General features: G+C 43.4%; 1 protein-coding gene across 1 annotated transcript in view; it reads left to right on the forward strand.

The window, feature by feature from the left end:
* Nucleotides 1-15,977, forward strand: part of LOC117580440 (putative uncharacterized protein DDB_G0282129) — a 56,959-nt gene that overhangs the window by 32,212 nt on the left and 8,770 nt on the right. The window contains exon 3 of the mRNA XM_034266996.1: nucleotides 7,932-7,970. Within this exon, the coding sequence (XP_034122887.1) occupies nucleotides 7,932-7,970 (39 nt within the window). The remainder of the gene's footprint in view (nucleotides 1-7,931; nucleotides 7,971-15,977) is intronic.

Raw genomic sequence — 15,977 nt, forward strand, 5'->3', positions numbered from 1 at the left:
GTAAACAAAGCTGCAAATGGAATACGGATAATACATTTTCGTCTCAGATTCAGCAGGTACTCCAGGGTTAACCAAGTTCTTATCCAGTTGCAAGTATTTTTCGGCGAAAAGTTTTCTACTTGAAAGACTTGAAATTGTTTTACTCGGAGACAAAAGTTTGCACCTCTTTGAAGCGGTGGGAATGAGTACTTATCAATGAGCCGGTGACTCCCCCCAAACACTCATTAAAATGTGGCAAACGTTCTGTTTATGCACCACTCCTGGATGGGATGGGGGAAAACCCCTGCCACGCCATCAATCCATTCATTTCACTGTTAACTGAACAAAAATGTTCCTTTGGTCGTTTTATTCGTTTCATGCCCACGTTTATTGTTTTCCAAGTCATTTTCAGCATCTTATCAATTTGACTCTGAGGCACTGGCAATAAAAGAGTAACCATTGTTTGCAGCCCTCCCCCTGGATTCCCCCCAAAATACCACGCATCCAACCCGCGCGCTCTTCCGTTCGTTTCTGTCATTGATAATGAAGACAGCAACAACATTGTCTTTGCCACAGCTTCACCCACTACGGCTGCCCTGCCACCAGAACGTGACTGTCTTATCAATGCGATTCGTATTTCGAGGACGCAGCCGTCTGCCACGAGTCCTACATAGAGTCCTGCCACGCCCCGAGTCCTCCTCCGCTATCGCTGGAGCAATTAAAATTTGTAGCTATCGAAGGAGTGGCGTAGAATTCGATTTCTTTGGCTCGTCGTCCTTGCAAATCATTTCACAATTGCTTAAGAATGGGCACAATCTCCACCACAATTCCCATCTCCATGCCCTGGGGTTGGGTATTCCTCTGTGGGTGCCCCCTCCCCTTTGCTCATTTTTCATACTGACAGCCCCCAATGGGCGTTAATTGCATGGGTTTGGTTAAGGTTACGGCCGCGCTAGATAAGCGCGCGTGATTTTTCCACGAATTCCATGCCCAACGGGCACAGCACCATTCTCACACCCTTCCCATCTCCGCCATCACTCTTAGTGGTACGTCGTGGCCTTGGGGGATGAAATTTTGACTTGTTATTGGGCGCAATACTTCTCCCCCATTCAAGGATTTCTTAGACTTGGTTTGCATTCTGCGGCCCATTCGATGTGGCAGGCAGCGATAAGAAGATGCTTCAGAGACGGTGGGGAGAGATGAAGTGTGGGGGTATACATTTTTTTGAATTGTAAAAACGTGCAGCAAATGGCTTAATTACGTCTGAAGAGAAGAACTTTGATCTTGAGTGGAAGAATGGGTTGGCAGCAGGCGAGCAGCAGAATAGATGGTCATACGCCTCCAGGTGGCAGGTACAGGCAACTCGTGAAGGAGGGATATGTGAACCCGTTCATTTCCCCCTATCCCTTCATTCACATTTAAATGCGCATATTTCACAGTTAACATGACTTGACAACATGCCTTGTTGGCTTTCTTCTTTCGCCTGGTCTAAATATGCAAACAAATAGTTTTGGCAATTGCCAAGTGGGGCATGTCAGACGCCAGCAAAACCCCTCAAACCAAACAGGTCCTCCTCCTACCACCGTTGGCCAGTTCAGCATGTTGTGGCATGCGGTTGTGCAACGGCAACAATTTTGCAACATGCAACCAACGAGCCAGACGAGCTGCTGCTCCTTCTCCTGGCTCCTGTTCCTGTTCCGTTCCACCTCTGTTGCGTGGCAAAATAAACGAGGCCTTAAATCGAACTCTGAACACGGGTCCAGGTCCAGGGTACAGGTCGTGCTGGGTCGGAGGGCTCGGGGATCGCCCCTTCTCGTTTGAGGTTAACATAATTTAAGGCAGCAGGAGTAGGAGCCAGGGCCAGGACCAGGACCTCTGCTGTCCATTTAACATGCTGCCAACATGTGTGCGTGTGTTTGCGGCAATTTCACAAATTATAAATTTTCCACCTGCACAATATGCTGTGCGCCTGCTACGTCCACTTCTGCAGCTCCCTCCGTCCACTTGCCACCTGCCCTCTTTCCTGTCGTGCTTCCGGTTCACCCAGCCAACAATCCGACAATTGATCGCTGTTTCCGGCTCTCCTGTGCTTCTGTGTTTATGCGTGTTGCAGCTTGCTTCTGTTCTGTCCTGTGGAAATTAAGTCGACACCGAACACAAGCCCTCCCGATGCAGATAGTTTCGACACCGACCAATATCCCTCTGTACGTCAAAACACTTTTCCCCGTGTACGAGAATGAAGCTTGTTTGGCATAAATTCCCGACTTGCAGGGGAACTTTGTTCAGAGTTTTCTCCAACCAAGCAGAGTCATAAATTGCAAAGTTTTCGATTTGTCGATTAGGGAAAGTGAAGGAATACAAATTGAAAAATAGTTCAACTAAATTCCATTTGATTTAAAGTGTGGCAGAATATATTTAAACAAAAAGAAATCGTAAAATAAACGAATTTAAAGGTTTTTATGGAGTATGGAGTACACAAACCAATTTTCTTTACTCTCGTATTTACTTTAAAATTTCAATTTAAAATATACTATATTTATGGAGAGAAGAGCAGAGTACAGAGCATATTGTGTGCAGTCGACAAAAAGTGTGCGTGTCCGAGGGGACGGGACACAGACACTGCAGCTGAGAAAATTTGCATAGAACAAAACGTAAATGGCAACAATTTGTGTAAGAGCAAATTAAATATTGTAACTGGGAAATGAATTCGATATGGATGCGATACGAGTAGGCTCCAAATGGTCAACAGAGGAGCAGGCAGCTATTGTCTTCTGCGATTGCATATACAAAAAAGGCAAATGTCAACGACTGTGTTGATACACTGGCAGATTGTTCGTTTCTTTTGTCGTTCCAAAAAGAGCTTACTAGGCTACAAGGAAACATACATTCCGATCGATAATGATGAAGATTATTCTGGGTGCACACATCACAATGCCAATATCTGATAGTAAACCATAGGGCTCTCTGCAAGGGTATATTCATTTAAAACAGCCAGAACCAGAAATAGCAACAGAAACAGAAAAAGAAATAAACAATATGCAAAACACGACGAAGGCGTACAACGATTGCATATCAAATATACGCAAAGGAGAGCTCCAGATACATGGCTTTGCATATTGGAGAAAGAATCTCCAATATAACAATATAAGGTCAGTCCGCATCATTTTGGTATCAAATGTCCATAAATCCTGCATCCCCCTACATCCCACTCTGGAAGCCCCTTATCGAAGCTCACTTTATTCATAAATGTACAAATAAATGTCGCAGGATAAATATTTAATAAACATAAGCGAGAGACGCAAATATCGAGCAAAGGAATACACTGACAAATATTGAAATCAAATGGTGGGGGGGGGGGGGGGGGCAATAAAACAGTTTTGTCCCCCAATCTTCTTCTCTCTCTCTCCCCATCAACCCCCAAGTTTATGTCTCAATTGCGTCATCAATTTGCATTTGATGGGGGAAAAAAAAAAACGAAATTAGAGCGACGAGGTTGCTGTGGCTCCTCTGCTTTATTGATCGCTCGATTGACATTGCATCAATATCGTGAAAAAGTTAACGGGCATCAGGCAAAATATCAACTTTTTATTTAAAAGCTTTTCTGTGCTCTTCCTTTGCCGTTTGTTTATCTTTCGTCTTCTGTTTGTCTTTGCGTATCGACTCTGCAGACAAATTGAAATGCTGCATGCATTATGCTACCCTTAAAGAGGGTATTTTTCTTATTTCCAAATGTTTTGCATGCAGAGAGAAACCTAAATGGAATGGAGCGACAAACAAGAAAACTGTACTCTGAAATTATATGCATTTGCGCTTTCCTTGAACGTGGTATCTATTAAGGAAAATAATAATTTAATTAGAGAAACATTTCTTTTCCAATAAAGCTTTATTCAGCATAAATGTATTAACGTTATTATTTTTTATGAATAGTTAATTATTATTTTGAATTACCATCGAAGACCAATCTTCAGGATCGGCTTAAAATTGTTTTTCTTTGTTTCTTTCGTTTCTAAAATTCACTTCGATTGTTTAACAACTTTCTCGCCATAATTTGCTGCGCATTCTCTGGGTATTTCGGTTTTGCATTATAGACCCCGAGCCTCGATCTTCAGCTTTAAAATATTTTTTGTATTTTAGTCAAGTGGATCAATTGATTGACTTATTTTCTTATGTATGAAGCGATTCAGGTGCACAGTTTCACATGGAACTGATTGTGTAACCTAGGTTTTTCCCTCATCAGGCATTCATCATGTCCGCCATTAATAACCAATTAATATTCTATATTTTGAGAAACTTTTCTATACAATTAATTTAATTTCCGTCTCCGCCTCCGTCTGTTGCGTGGGGTAACACATTTTCCTGTCACATCAGCGCAAATTGCCATCCAACGATGCAGCCTATGCACACTCATTAACACAACAATGCTCGTAAAATGCAAACCAAGCCACCTACCGCTGGGGGCGTGGACAATTAATGTGACTGACACACATGCTGATTTTGGCGCCGTTCGTTCGCGTTGTCATATTTGATTTACAGTTGCAATTTACGCACTTTCCCAGGGAGGAGGAAGGGAGGTGGGTCTCGACTCCGAACACAGGACTCTGATCGGGAGAGTAGGAGGCTGGCCGACAGCTGTCCACGTCAGCATCCGGCCTCTGTTTGATGTTGTTAATTGATTTTCAAAGTCAACTCCTCGGGTGCGTACTGCCATGGAAAGAGCTCGAGGGATCCAAAGCGAGAGGAGGCACAGAGAGAGAGAGAGTGAGCGAGAGCGAGAGAGGGGGCCGCTTTCGCTTTCGCCCCACTCGGAGATTAGCAGGGCAGTGTAAAATGCATCTCTATTGAGGCGCAAGCGACATAAAACCAATTCCCAATCCGCATTCGTTGGAAAATTTACAGACTGTGGATATACCCAGTCCCCAATCCCTTCAACCACTTCCCATTCTCCTCTCTCGCTCTCTGATGTGCATTGTAAGTGCAACGAAGCGCATTTGCAGCTGCTATGTTCAAGTGGATTTCGGAGTTGTTCCTGCAACGAGTTGGGTCAGGGTACGGGTGGGGTGCTGGAATGAATGTAGGATTGGGCTACGTGTTTGTTTTATGTGTGGCCATTGTCCAGTGTCCCTTGGACATGGGACTGTACTGTATCTGTTGTCTGCCCGTCCGGGCATGCGGTTCAATCAAAGCGATTTCCAATGTCCACAAAATTGCGCAAAAGGACATTTTGGTAATTTCAACGATGTCACCCGTCCACAACCAGGAGCGGAACGCATCGCGATTTAAGCAATTGATTCGTATGAGTTTCTGCCCCTTAAAAAGTGGAATCTGGCCTCTAGCTCTATCTTTAGGCGCCCAACTCCCGCTCTCTGGCTAATACGCTCCTGGCCTCGTTGTTGGTAATGAGTTTGGTTTTACTGTTTAAATTTAAACGTGTCCATCAGCCAGCAGAAGGACTATCAGAAGCAGTGGAAGCGGAGGGAGCAGCAGGCAGTGGCTGCGGCTACAGTTCTAAAGTGTATTTGCATTTAACGCTAAATGCATTCCAACAGGGATGGGAAGGGGCCAGGGAGGGGGACGGGCCGAGCCTGCCTGCGGGAGGCAAAACATGACAGTTGCATTAATTTTGATTGCGTAAATATTTCAAGTGTGCGGATTGAGGGAGAGCGCTCACAAAAATGTTTGCCCAAGGCCCATGGACCATGATCCGTGGCAGGGGCAGTGGCACAGAGGAGTGGCAACGAATTAAGTGATTGCCATTGAGATGAGCTGATTGCAGCACTGGCTGCACTCCTGGCTCCGCTGCTCTGTTTCCTGGGAGGGCAATGCATATTTAAAGTTTGTTGAAGGACCTGCAGCTAATGGTGAACTCCAAGCAGAGAGTCATACAGTGCGATGAACCCTCCATTCACCCTGCAGAGAACTTTTGAACTTGAACGGCAACTTTTGAAATTAAAGCAACAACAACCAGAGAAAGCAAGAGCATCGAACCACTTCGTATCCATTTCTCCAGTTGAAATAGTTTTACTCAACTCCATGTCCCAATCCCAGTCGGAAGCCCAAAGCGAAGGCTAATTTTAGACACTCAGAAAATGATTCAACCCACAAATGTCTCAAAGTGCGAAAAGTGCATCGAAATTTATGAGCACGTAGCTGTCGTAAAACTTTTGGCGTTGCGTGGCGGGAGGAGGACTCCAGCCATGCCCTCCCGCATGACGTGATAATTTACTTAACTGCCTATGCCCACACCAAACAACTAACTCGATCTGGGGAGCATTAACAAGATGCAAACATCAAATTTTATTATGTCTAGGCCATAATTATGCGAGATTTGTTATGGCGGGTGGGTCTGAAGATGATATAGAGGTTAGGCAGGTTAGGCCTAGAGCTCGTAAAACTTGAGCAGTTTAGTGTTCTTCATGTATTTATATCCTGAGTTCATAAAAGTTTATCAAATCTCTGAGATTAGTCAGTGGAATCGTGATTTTTGGTGACAATCAACCAGTTTATTGGCTGAATCTCATGTGTGGCATTACTTTCACGCTTAAGTATTGGGAACTGCTTTTCTATTCTATTGTACCCTCTCTTCAGCCGTCTATTACCATTGAGCAGAGACGAGCTCCGGTCTGGCCCCAGCAGCTCGACTGCAGTTAAACCCTGAAACCGCATTATCGCCGTTTGTGCCCCGTACCGAGCAGCTACTGCTCATCTGAAATCGTCTGTTTTTTTGGGGTACCAGCACCGCAATGTCTGTGGCATGTGGAGAATTTTCCCATAAGACTGCATTTATATGCTTTCATACACTTATCAAAGGGTATAACCGTTGTGGAGCGCATTGCAGTACTCCTCTACTTCCACATGAGCTGTAGGGCATTGAATGACTCGACACACCCTAGCTTAAATTGTGTTTTTTCTCGCCAATGGATAGACATCATTTAGACCTTCAAGAAGCGAGGGAAAGGGAACAAAGAGCAAAGCTGTCGACTGCTTTTGCGGTGATAACTGGGAATTAATTAAATGTCGCGGCGAATGAAATTAAAATAAAAATACCAAAAGCTTCCTTTGGGACTACTTAAAGCGAAAGGAGGCAAAGGAAGGAAAGCTTTAGAAGGCCTCTGCTTATCAGCGTACCCATTAATAAGGGACTAAGCCAAATATGTATGTATTGAGGACATCTTGCAGAGGGACTTTACTTTTAGTTTGGGCAACTCTCTTAGTTCCTCTCTTCCCAAGTCTGACATTCGCTCCCGCCCTGTTGGGGTTGCTCTTGTTACATAAACAATAAATGTTTGCAACAATGAAAAGGCAGTGGCAAGGGTAAGTGAAAAGGGGTTAAGGGGAAATGGAAAGGCATTTCCTTTCGCTGCACAACAATTCCAGCAGAAAAATTGCAACTCTTGACTTCCGCTCTAAAAGTTTAAATTCATTTCCGACTTGAGCTTAGATTTGAGGCGAGAAATTAATTAGAAGTTTGCTCAGACACGCGACCGAGTCCCTTTCCCTGTCCTTCTCTATTCCCGACCCTGTTGGACAGTGTGGCGTGGTGTTATCTGCGCCATTTGATCCGGTTCGTTGTTTGTTCGTTCTTTGTCTTGCCTCTGCCCCGCATATCCAGCGATTTATTGGCCAATTGGCAGACATTTTTTCGGTAATTTTAAGCCATTTGCTAAAGGTGTTTCCGTTGGCGTGGAGTTGTAGATCGTACCAAGATTTATGACATATTTTTCGGTGCAGCTTTGAACTGCAATTAGTAGCAATTAATTTCGATTAACATTTGAGAGATGCCGCAGCGGAGGAATGCAACTCCCTCCATCTCTCTGTTGGTGTGGGCGTTAGACTGTCAAACGGTTTGCAATTGGAAGGGAGTGACAGAGATTTATAGGACCAAACAGCGCAGAACCCCTCCCTGAAAAGAGAAGAGAAGCCGCTTTTATTTGAATTACTCTATGTCTTTGCAGGACTCAAGGATCCAATCGTGGACAGGCATACCACTAAAGGTGAGTCTTCCAGTAGCTATTCTTTCGCAGATACAATCCGATCCGAAATTAATTAAGTAGTACACTAGAAGTGTAAATTGTCTGGAATGGTTTAGAGCCGAAGACCGAAAAATGTTCAAAGCACAAAGTAACCAAAACAAAGGGTTATCCACTATAACTACAAGGCACAGACGGACGCGTCCGTCCATAGCGGGACCATAGTGGGACGCTTCCCCCTCCCCAATTTCCACCACAATAACTATAAATTTCTCAGGCCCAAGGCAACCACAGGCTCTTTTGGGATCCCTACCCTTACCCCAACTACCGATACATAAACCAAGCGGCTCTTTAAAACGCAATCAAGCTGAAAATTAATTAAAATTTTCAAGCGGCAAGCGGGATATGAAATTAATGCGCCATGCCCCCATGCTTTTCAGGAAGGTAAAGGCAAGGTTTAAATTAAAACACACTTGTAACAGTCTTAGACGATGGCTGTCTTGGCTGTAGGGATGTTGTCGTCTTCGTCGTCTCTGTCTCCGTTGGAAGTCGTCTCGATTTCATTAAAAATGTTTTTATGCTCGCTTTATCCTTTCACTGTGGCTGCGAATGAGACATGGCCAGGGGTTTCCCTCCCCCCCCCCCCCCCCCCCCCCCCCCCTTTATAACCTTGCTGGCAGCAATTTAATTTGACTATGAAACGCTTGCCGCATCCTTGACACTTTCACTTTTCCCACCCTGCCCCCAAAAATCAACTTGGCTTACCACGTTTCGCTACCCCTTTCGCTCTCCACGGGAAATGGCTTGTTTTAAGCAGCTTAAGCTTGTCGTTGACGTTGTCGTTTGTCGTGCTGTTGGTGCTGTAAAGGTGCTCATAATTTCACGGTAACTGAACACACACGCGTCCTCAATTCGTGTGTGCTCTCGGCCCTTCCTAGAAGCATTTCTACACCACATTTTCCACCAACATTTGGCTTTGAATCAGCCTCAAACGGTGAGGTGAGTCAGAGAGCAGACATCTCTAGAAATCCAATAAAGTTGAGTGCGGCGGAGTCGGTGAAAGCTTCAGATGTGTCGGGTTTGCGGAGTTTGGTCATTGCTTTTACAGAACTTTTCCATTGTTTGGATAGTTTTCAAAAAAGGAGGAGCTGTAATGTGAATCAAAGAAGTATTTTTTAAATGGAGAATCGACCAGCTTCGATTCGAGCTCCATTCCCTACACCCAGGGTGCTCTCAGACAGTTAGTTGTCTTTATTAGATTTTGATGAATGTTGTTGATGACTGGAAAAAAAAAACAAAAAACTCATTGCATGCTTTGAAGCCATTGAATTGATTCATTTCGGTGTATTCATATGCTTTTAAGCGAATTAGTCTGACCAGCTAATCTGATAAAAGATGGCAAAGAGAGAGGAGAGGAAGAGGTTGTCTTGTCTGGTGAACCCTTCATAATTATCCTTTAGCTGCAAGTCATGCCATAGGTAGAAAAACTCATATATTTTAGCTCTTACCCCAAGATTCCATCTCCCGCTCCATCTCAGGCCCCCACTTAATTCTCATAAATCACAAGCTAAAAGAAACGGTAGCAGCAACAGGGGAAGCAGGCGCATACCACACATATCATAACATTTAACATATTTCACTTAGGCAAACATTTGATAGGGCAACTTGTCTGGCACCCACCCATACCCACGGCTTGGATGGCCTCCTCCTCCTCCTCCCCCGACGAGGCAACTCTGAAGGATAGAACATATTCCGAGAGAGAGGCAACATTTTCATTTCAGTTGGCGTTTTTATTTTTATTTCATATTGCACGTTATCAAATAATGAATATCAAATGTAATGCTTATCATTTATTTGCCAAGAGCTGAAACCGAAACCAAACTGCGACCCTCTCCCTTCGTTCTGTCTGAATACCTCTCTGACTGGCTGCCTGCCTGCCAGGTGGCAACATATTATAATATTTACTTAATTTTCATTTCTAATTCGGCGCCATCCCCCCCTTCGTTTCGCTTTGGTCGAGGAAGGCACAGGGACCGAACCACAAGAGGACCAAGACCAAAGCCAAGACCTTGGACCTGGCATAAGGAAAACTGGAAGAAAGAAGCCTGCATAATCAGCGAGTCTCATAGCTAAAGTTTGTTTCTTGTGTGCCGAAAGTCAAGTGATTGGGTGGGTGGATGAATGGTGGGTTCAAGTGGTTCTGGTGGTGGTGCTTCTAGTGGCTTGTATATGTCTGTGGATTGGGTATGCGATGTTGATGCTTGCAGGTGGCTTAAGCTGCCTCTAAAGCGATAACGTCAGGTATTTGAATTTTTAATAAAACGAAATGCGAATCCCTCTTTTGAGAATGATGGCGCCACACTGAAAGCCAGGTACTCTTTCGTACTCTAACCTCTGATGCTGTGAAAATTCTGAATACCCACAGAGAAGCCCTCAGACCAGTAGATGTATTCAAATACGATTCTTGGCCGCCATTTTTCCTGTCACTGGCTGTGAAAATTCACAGCTTTCCCTCGCTGGCTTTGCCCAGGCTAATCTTTTGGTCAGCTATTCAACTCCCCTCCACACCGGACCACTCCACTTTACGAGCATTCTCCTGTCCCTCGGATGTCTGTCGCCTTGTTGTCTATTCGCTTTTTTGAAATTCCAATTTGAATGCTTCGTGGTTTCTTCCTAGGATGGCGGTCCTGGGTCTAGGAGTGGGGCCAGGAGGGACCAGCAACCAATATTATATTATTCAAGCCATCGTATTTGTCTGTTCCCGCTGTTCCCACCGCACCCCTCCACCCGTTGTATTTGAAAATCGTAATTAGAATTGGTAATGTATTCAAATTGACTTTCATTTCCGCTCGTTCGTTTGCTCGCTCGTTGATTCCTCCATTTGTTTTACGTTTTTGTGTGGATTTCTTCATCCGGATTTTTGCGCTTTTCGCGGCCCTGTCGGTCACGCGATGAGAGGAGAAACCGCAAGGAGGATATCTATCCAATGACTCGTTTTATCCACTTTAAATGCCACTGCCACCAAATGATCAACTGCCCAGACAACGGACCCTGCCATACAAAGGAACTTTCGATTATCGCCAACCAAGGATACACTTTTCCATCCATATTTCAAAATCTCTGTACGTGAAAGTTTCCTATCCAACCAGAGAGGCAGAGAAAGATGCTGAGGGAAGAATGGCAAAGGAACTGAAACTTTTACTGGCTGGAACGCAGCGAAACCGTAAAGAATTCAACTAATAAAAATCAGGCATTCAAGTGCGAAAAAATCGCGAAAAGCATCATCAAATAATGTGCCACTCAAACTGAACCCCGTCCACGCCCATGCCGCATGCCACCATTGGAGTTGAATCCACCGAAAGACAAATAGAAAAGAAAAGTAAAGTAAAAGGCAACTTTGAAACAAAATAAAACTATGCGGAGATACAGAGAGAAAGACAGAGAGAAATAGAGGAGAGGAACTGCAAAAGTTTCCCTAACCAGAATAACCGAAAACCGAAAATACTAGAGAACTCTAGAGATGGGAGCGTGCGGATAAAATTCTATGAAGCCAATTTAATATATCAGCTGTTTCCGATTCAAAAACTCGAAATCATTTAACGGCGATGACTCCGTCGTGTCACGAACACATCCATAGCCTCGAATTGGAGCCATACGTCATACGGAAAAACTTCGATAGGTTTGCCCATGAGCGCGGCGGCGTGTCTCCATTTTCTGTGGGGGTGAGCGAAAGGGATGCGTATTTGCCGGGCACATATTTCGTCTGCCACGAAGCGTGCGAAGTATTTTCCCTCACGAGTGTGTATGTGTGTGTCTGCGCAGCGGAAAAGCAATTTTCCTTTGTGTCGTGCACAGGTTTTCACTTGGCATTGTCTTCCTTCCGCACTGAGCTGGCAAATTTGTTGCAACCGAAATAAACACTTTATTAAATGCATTGGAATAAGCGCCTGGCATTTGAGTATCGAAAGGAAAACTCTCTGTGATTTTCTTTCTTTCTTTCCCCCACATGAGCTGAGTCTCCCAACTGAGGGAGGAGAATAAAGGATAAACTTTGAGCCAAGTGTAGTATTTGGTGCTAAGCCCGAGTAAGAGTAAAAGATTTGAGACACGAAATGCGAGCAGAAAGTGGATTGCTAATGCACTTGAAAATGGGGGGAAAAAAGAGATCCGACATAAATATCCCATTTGAACAGGCAAAGGTCCTTACAAATTATTACTTATTTATTTGTTGCTTTCTTTTGCATCTCTCTTTATTTTTCCCGCCCCCAGAGTTCCAGTTTGCCAGTCGGAAAACTTCGCTCCGATTATAATCGAAGCCAGGAATCAAATTATGCTAGAATTGAGATTGATTTTTTATTCAATTTTAATGCGACAAATGCAGGCAGATAAACAGACGAGGTGGACTCGTCGCACACACATGGCCCGAAGCTCCTGGCCCTAAACAGGGATCCAAACCTCAACGAACACGTGTCTGGGTGACTGGCTGCCTGGGAATGGCAATGGGGATGGTGCAGAAATTATAACAACGATGGCACACGGGGGAGTCGAACTGGATTAGGTCGTCCTCCGAGGTCCTCTTTATGGGGAACTTTTTGAATATTACAGCATAAATCGATTAGCTTCTAGCAGTCTCTGCTTCATCTCACCCTCATGCATACATAGATGTGTTTGCCTGTATCTATATTAGTGTGTGTATGTGTGGGAGGGTGTCTGGGTTGTCACTGATTGACACTTGAAGCGAAATTTTTTTGCTTGCTGCTGTTTGCTGTTCCTCTTCCACCATATCTCGCCATTGATATGCGTCCCATCCACTTGACTCTGTGGAACGACAACGGCAACGACAACGACAACGACAGCGACAAGGATGTGAGGAGCAGGATGAACGTCATCTAATAAGGAACCCACACATAACACATAACTTCACTCTGGCGGTGCTCCAGCGCCGACTTGGCAGCTCATCAATACACAGCTTCATCATCAGCTCCGGATCGGGGCTGGCAAATTGGCTTTCAGCTCCTGGCTCTGGCCTGTCCCTGGATTTGCCCGATTTCTAGCATAAATTGAAAGGAAATTAAACATTGAGTGGGGGGAAATGAGCAGACAGTTTTCCGTCTTTGAGCTCCAGGGGAAATTGTTATGGGATAATTGTTTGGCTCTTCTTCCCTACCGGGGATTGCATTTTTTATTGATTTGCAACAAAAAAAAACACAAAAAAACAAGCCTGGAAGTGTGTCAAAGGTTCAAAATTGTATCTGTTTGCAGAAGGACCTATACCGTTCCCTGTTTGTGCAGTAAATTACATTTCAATTTAGATCACATCACATCATCAAGTTCAAACGGGAACTGTGGGACCTCCAGTCGAAATCAGACAGAAATCTGCAGTGAAAGTACTCAAAGACTTAACCTCAGAATCGGGACAAACACAACTGAACAAACTGCAATTAGCGCACACAAGGGTAAATATGACAACGGGGATTGCCTAGGGGTGGATTCAGATTTAGCTTCAGCTTCGGTTTCGATTTGAAGCGAGACGACACGAACAGAACATAAGGTATAATTTAACACAAATCAAAGGGAAAATGCGTCGCGAATTCCAAATCGAACTCATAGATACTCGTAATGGTATGTGAACCAGCCGATGAAGGGGTTCGTTCTCGTCGATGGATGAGTTATGGGGCAGATGAAATCAATTGTCTTGACAACAGACGTAGCAGCAGCAGCAGCAGCAGCTATCCTACCATTGTGCAATATTCTACGGCAGGGCCATTCCGGCTGGGCTTTAAAGAAAAAGAATTCCGCAATTCCACTCCTCAGCCTCTTGCTGCTTTGTAGTCCAATTAAAAGGGTTTGTCGTTTGTAGCTGAAAGGATTCACTTTATTGTTATGAGGGGATTTGGCTTAGAGTATATTCCATTTTTGTAGTTGTTCAGCCTCCACTTCATCCTCGGCTAGTATCTACCTGGAGATACATCCGAGTCGAGTTTCATGCTTCGTTCGTTCGGCAATTTGTTGTCGCGGCTGTTGACTTTTTCATTTCACTTTTTCCCTTTTCATTTTCCGCTTTCGGACCGCTTTCGACCTTAAGCGTTAATTGCATGACTTTCCCTTGCAGGGGATGCTATGCTTCTCCGCAGATACTTGTAATGTAGAGAAAAATACTTAATTCTATGAGCACGATGGACCTGCAAGGATATTTTATAGGTGTTTTTTTGTTATTCAGGACTCACCCACTCATCGTGACAAAGTGGGTTTGGCTTTGTTTTTAAAGCTTTCCCTCGTGGGAAACTTTTTCAAGAACATGTCAAGCTCTCATCATCATCGCCATGGCCTCATTGCGCTCTTTTAGCTGCCAAACAGCGTTGTCTGGTTGTAATTATCACGCTAATGAATCAAGTGTACTCGCTTGTAACTAATTGATATGAGAAAATGACATTGGCTTTTCATTGTTCACAGAACTGGTCCTGGAGAACGTACAGCAAAGAGCGGTTCGGAGCAAGGGTTGATTCAATGGAAATCATAACGAAAGAAAACTTCTGACGCGTGTGTGAGTTATGGGAAGGGGGCTGTAGATGTAAAAGCGGGTGGTGGTGTGGTTTCACATTTATTTGCATGTGAATTTTCCTTATTATCGCAAAACTAATGTTCAAAAGAGTCTAAACCCCCATCTACATGTACAGTTGTGTTCAATGAAATAGTAGTGCCGGACCTCCTCACATTCAAAGACTTTTTTGAGAGACCTCCAGACTTTCAAATAAATCCCTACACATTTGCATTCCATCTTCTTGTTTTTCATAACTTTTGACGGATACCCTTGAAATGGGCTGTTCATTGAAAAAGTAGTGAAAACACAACAAATAAATTCGAAGAAGTCACCAAAAATAAACGTAATCTATTATATTAAATATTTTGATGAAAGAAATGTTTGGACATGGTTGTTTTTTGTTTTGTTTTTGGAGCTTTGAAGAAATCATTGTTTGCTCCAATAGAGGATACCTAAGATTTTGATTAAAAACTAAAGCCAAGAGGTAAAATGGAATTGAAAACTAAGTTGAATGTGCTTTTACTTTTGCAATTAACCATTTTAACTAGAAGAAGATCCCTTAAAACTGATCTTTTATGCGAAAAACGTATGGAAAAACCAAGGTCTTCAACCAAGGTTTTCAAGGTCTTCAATATCCTCAAAAGTTATGAAAACAATTGTATATCGCTCTGTAAGTGCTATGACAGTTAGTATACGACTGACTAGACATTATTTAATTGCAAGAAGTCCCAGAAAGCTAAGCGTTTGGCTCTGAGAGTACCTTTATGGGTATACAGCTAAAGTTTGCAAGGACGCATGTGGCTGAGCTGTGTCACAGTGAAAAAACAATATCACTCATCAGTCGAGTGTAAAGTTGTATGAAAAAAACAGTATTGGGCATGTTGGGTTGAGCCCTATGAGTTCCAGGCTATATGAAGTACTACTTCCTATCCTTTCGTTGGAGTATTTCACAAAATTGAGTGGGCCAGCATACTTTTTCATACATCGCCTTTATATTCCAGTTGAAAAACACCTTTAAAAAGGATCTTTCAACAGGATAATGATCCGAAATACTCAAGAAAGCTCGCCAGAAATTGGGTTTCACCTGAAAAGATCGGCGTTTTTCCATGTTTATATCAGCCCTTCGATCTGAATGTCATCAAAATCTTATGGGGGAATGAAAAAAGTATTATTATAAATATAATTCCGGCAACCAAAGCAAAGTGAGAGCCAGTGTTTAAAAAATTATTGGCTAAAATACTCTTGAAGCTTGGGCAGGACCTTATTGATTTATTCCAGGCGGGAGCAAGGAAGTAATTGAATTAAAATTGATAAAAAAAACTAAATATTAAACCTCAAGAAACATGTGGAGCATGAAAGATGGATATTAACTAAAGTTTCGGTGTTTTTTTTTTCGATTTTCAAAAAATGTACTACTTTTTCATTGAACATCACTTTTCATGGTCATTTTTGCAAAGTCATGTAAAACAAGAAGACGAAACGCAAACGTT

This window comes from Drosophila guanche, unplaced genomic scaffold, assembly GCF_900245975.1.
Source record: "Drosophila guanche unplaced genomic scaffold, DGUA_6, whole genome shotgun sequence".
Taxonomy (NCBI): Eukaryota; Metazoa; Arthropoda; class Insecta; order Diptera; family Drosophilidae; genus Drosophila; species Drosophila guanche.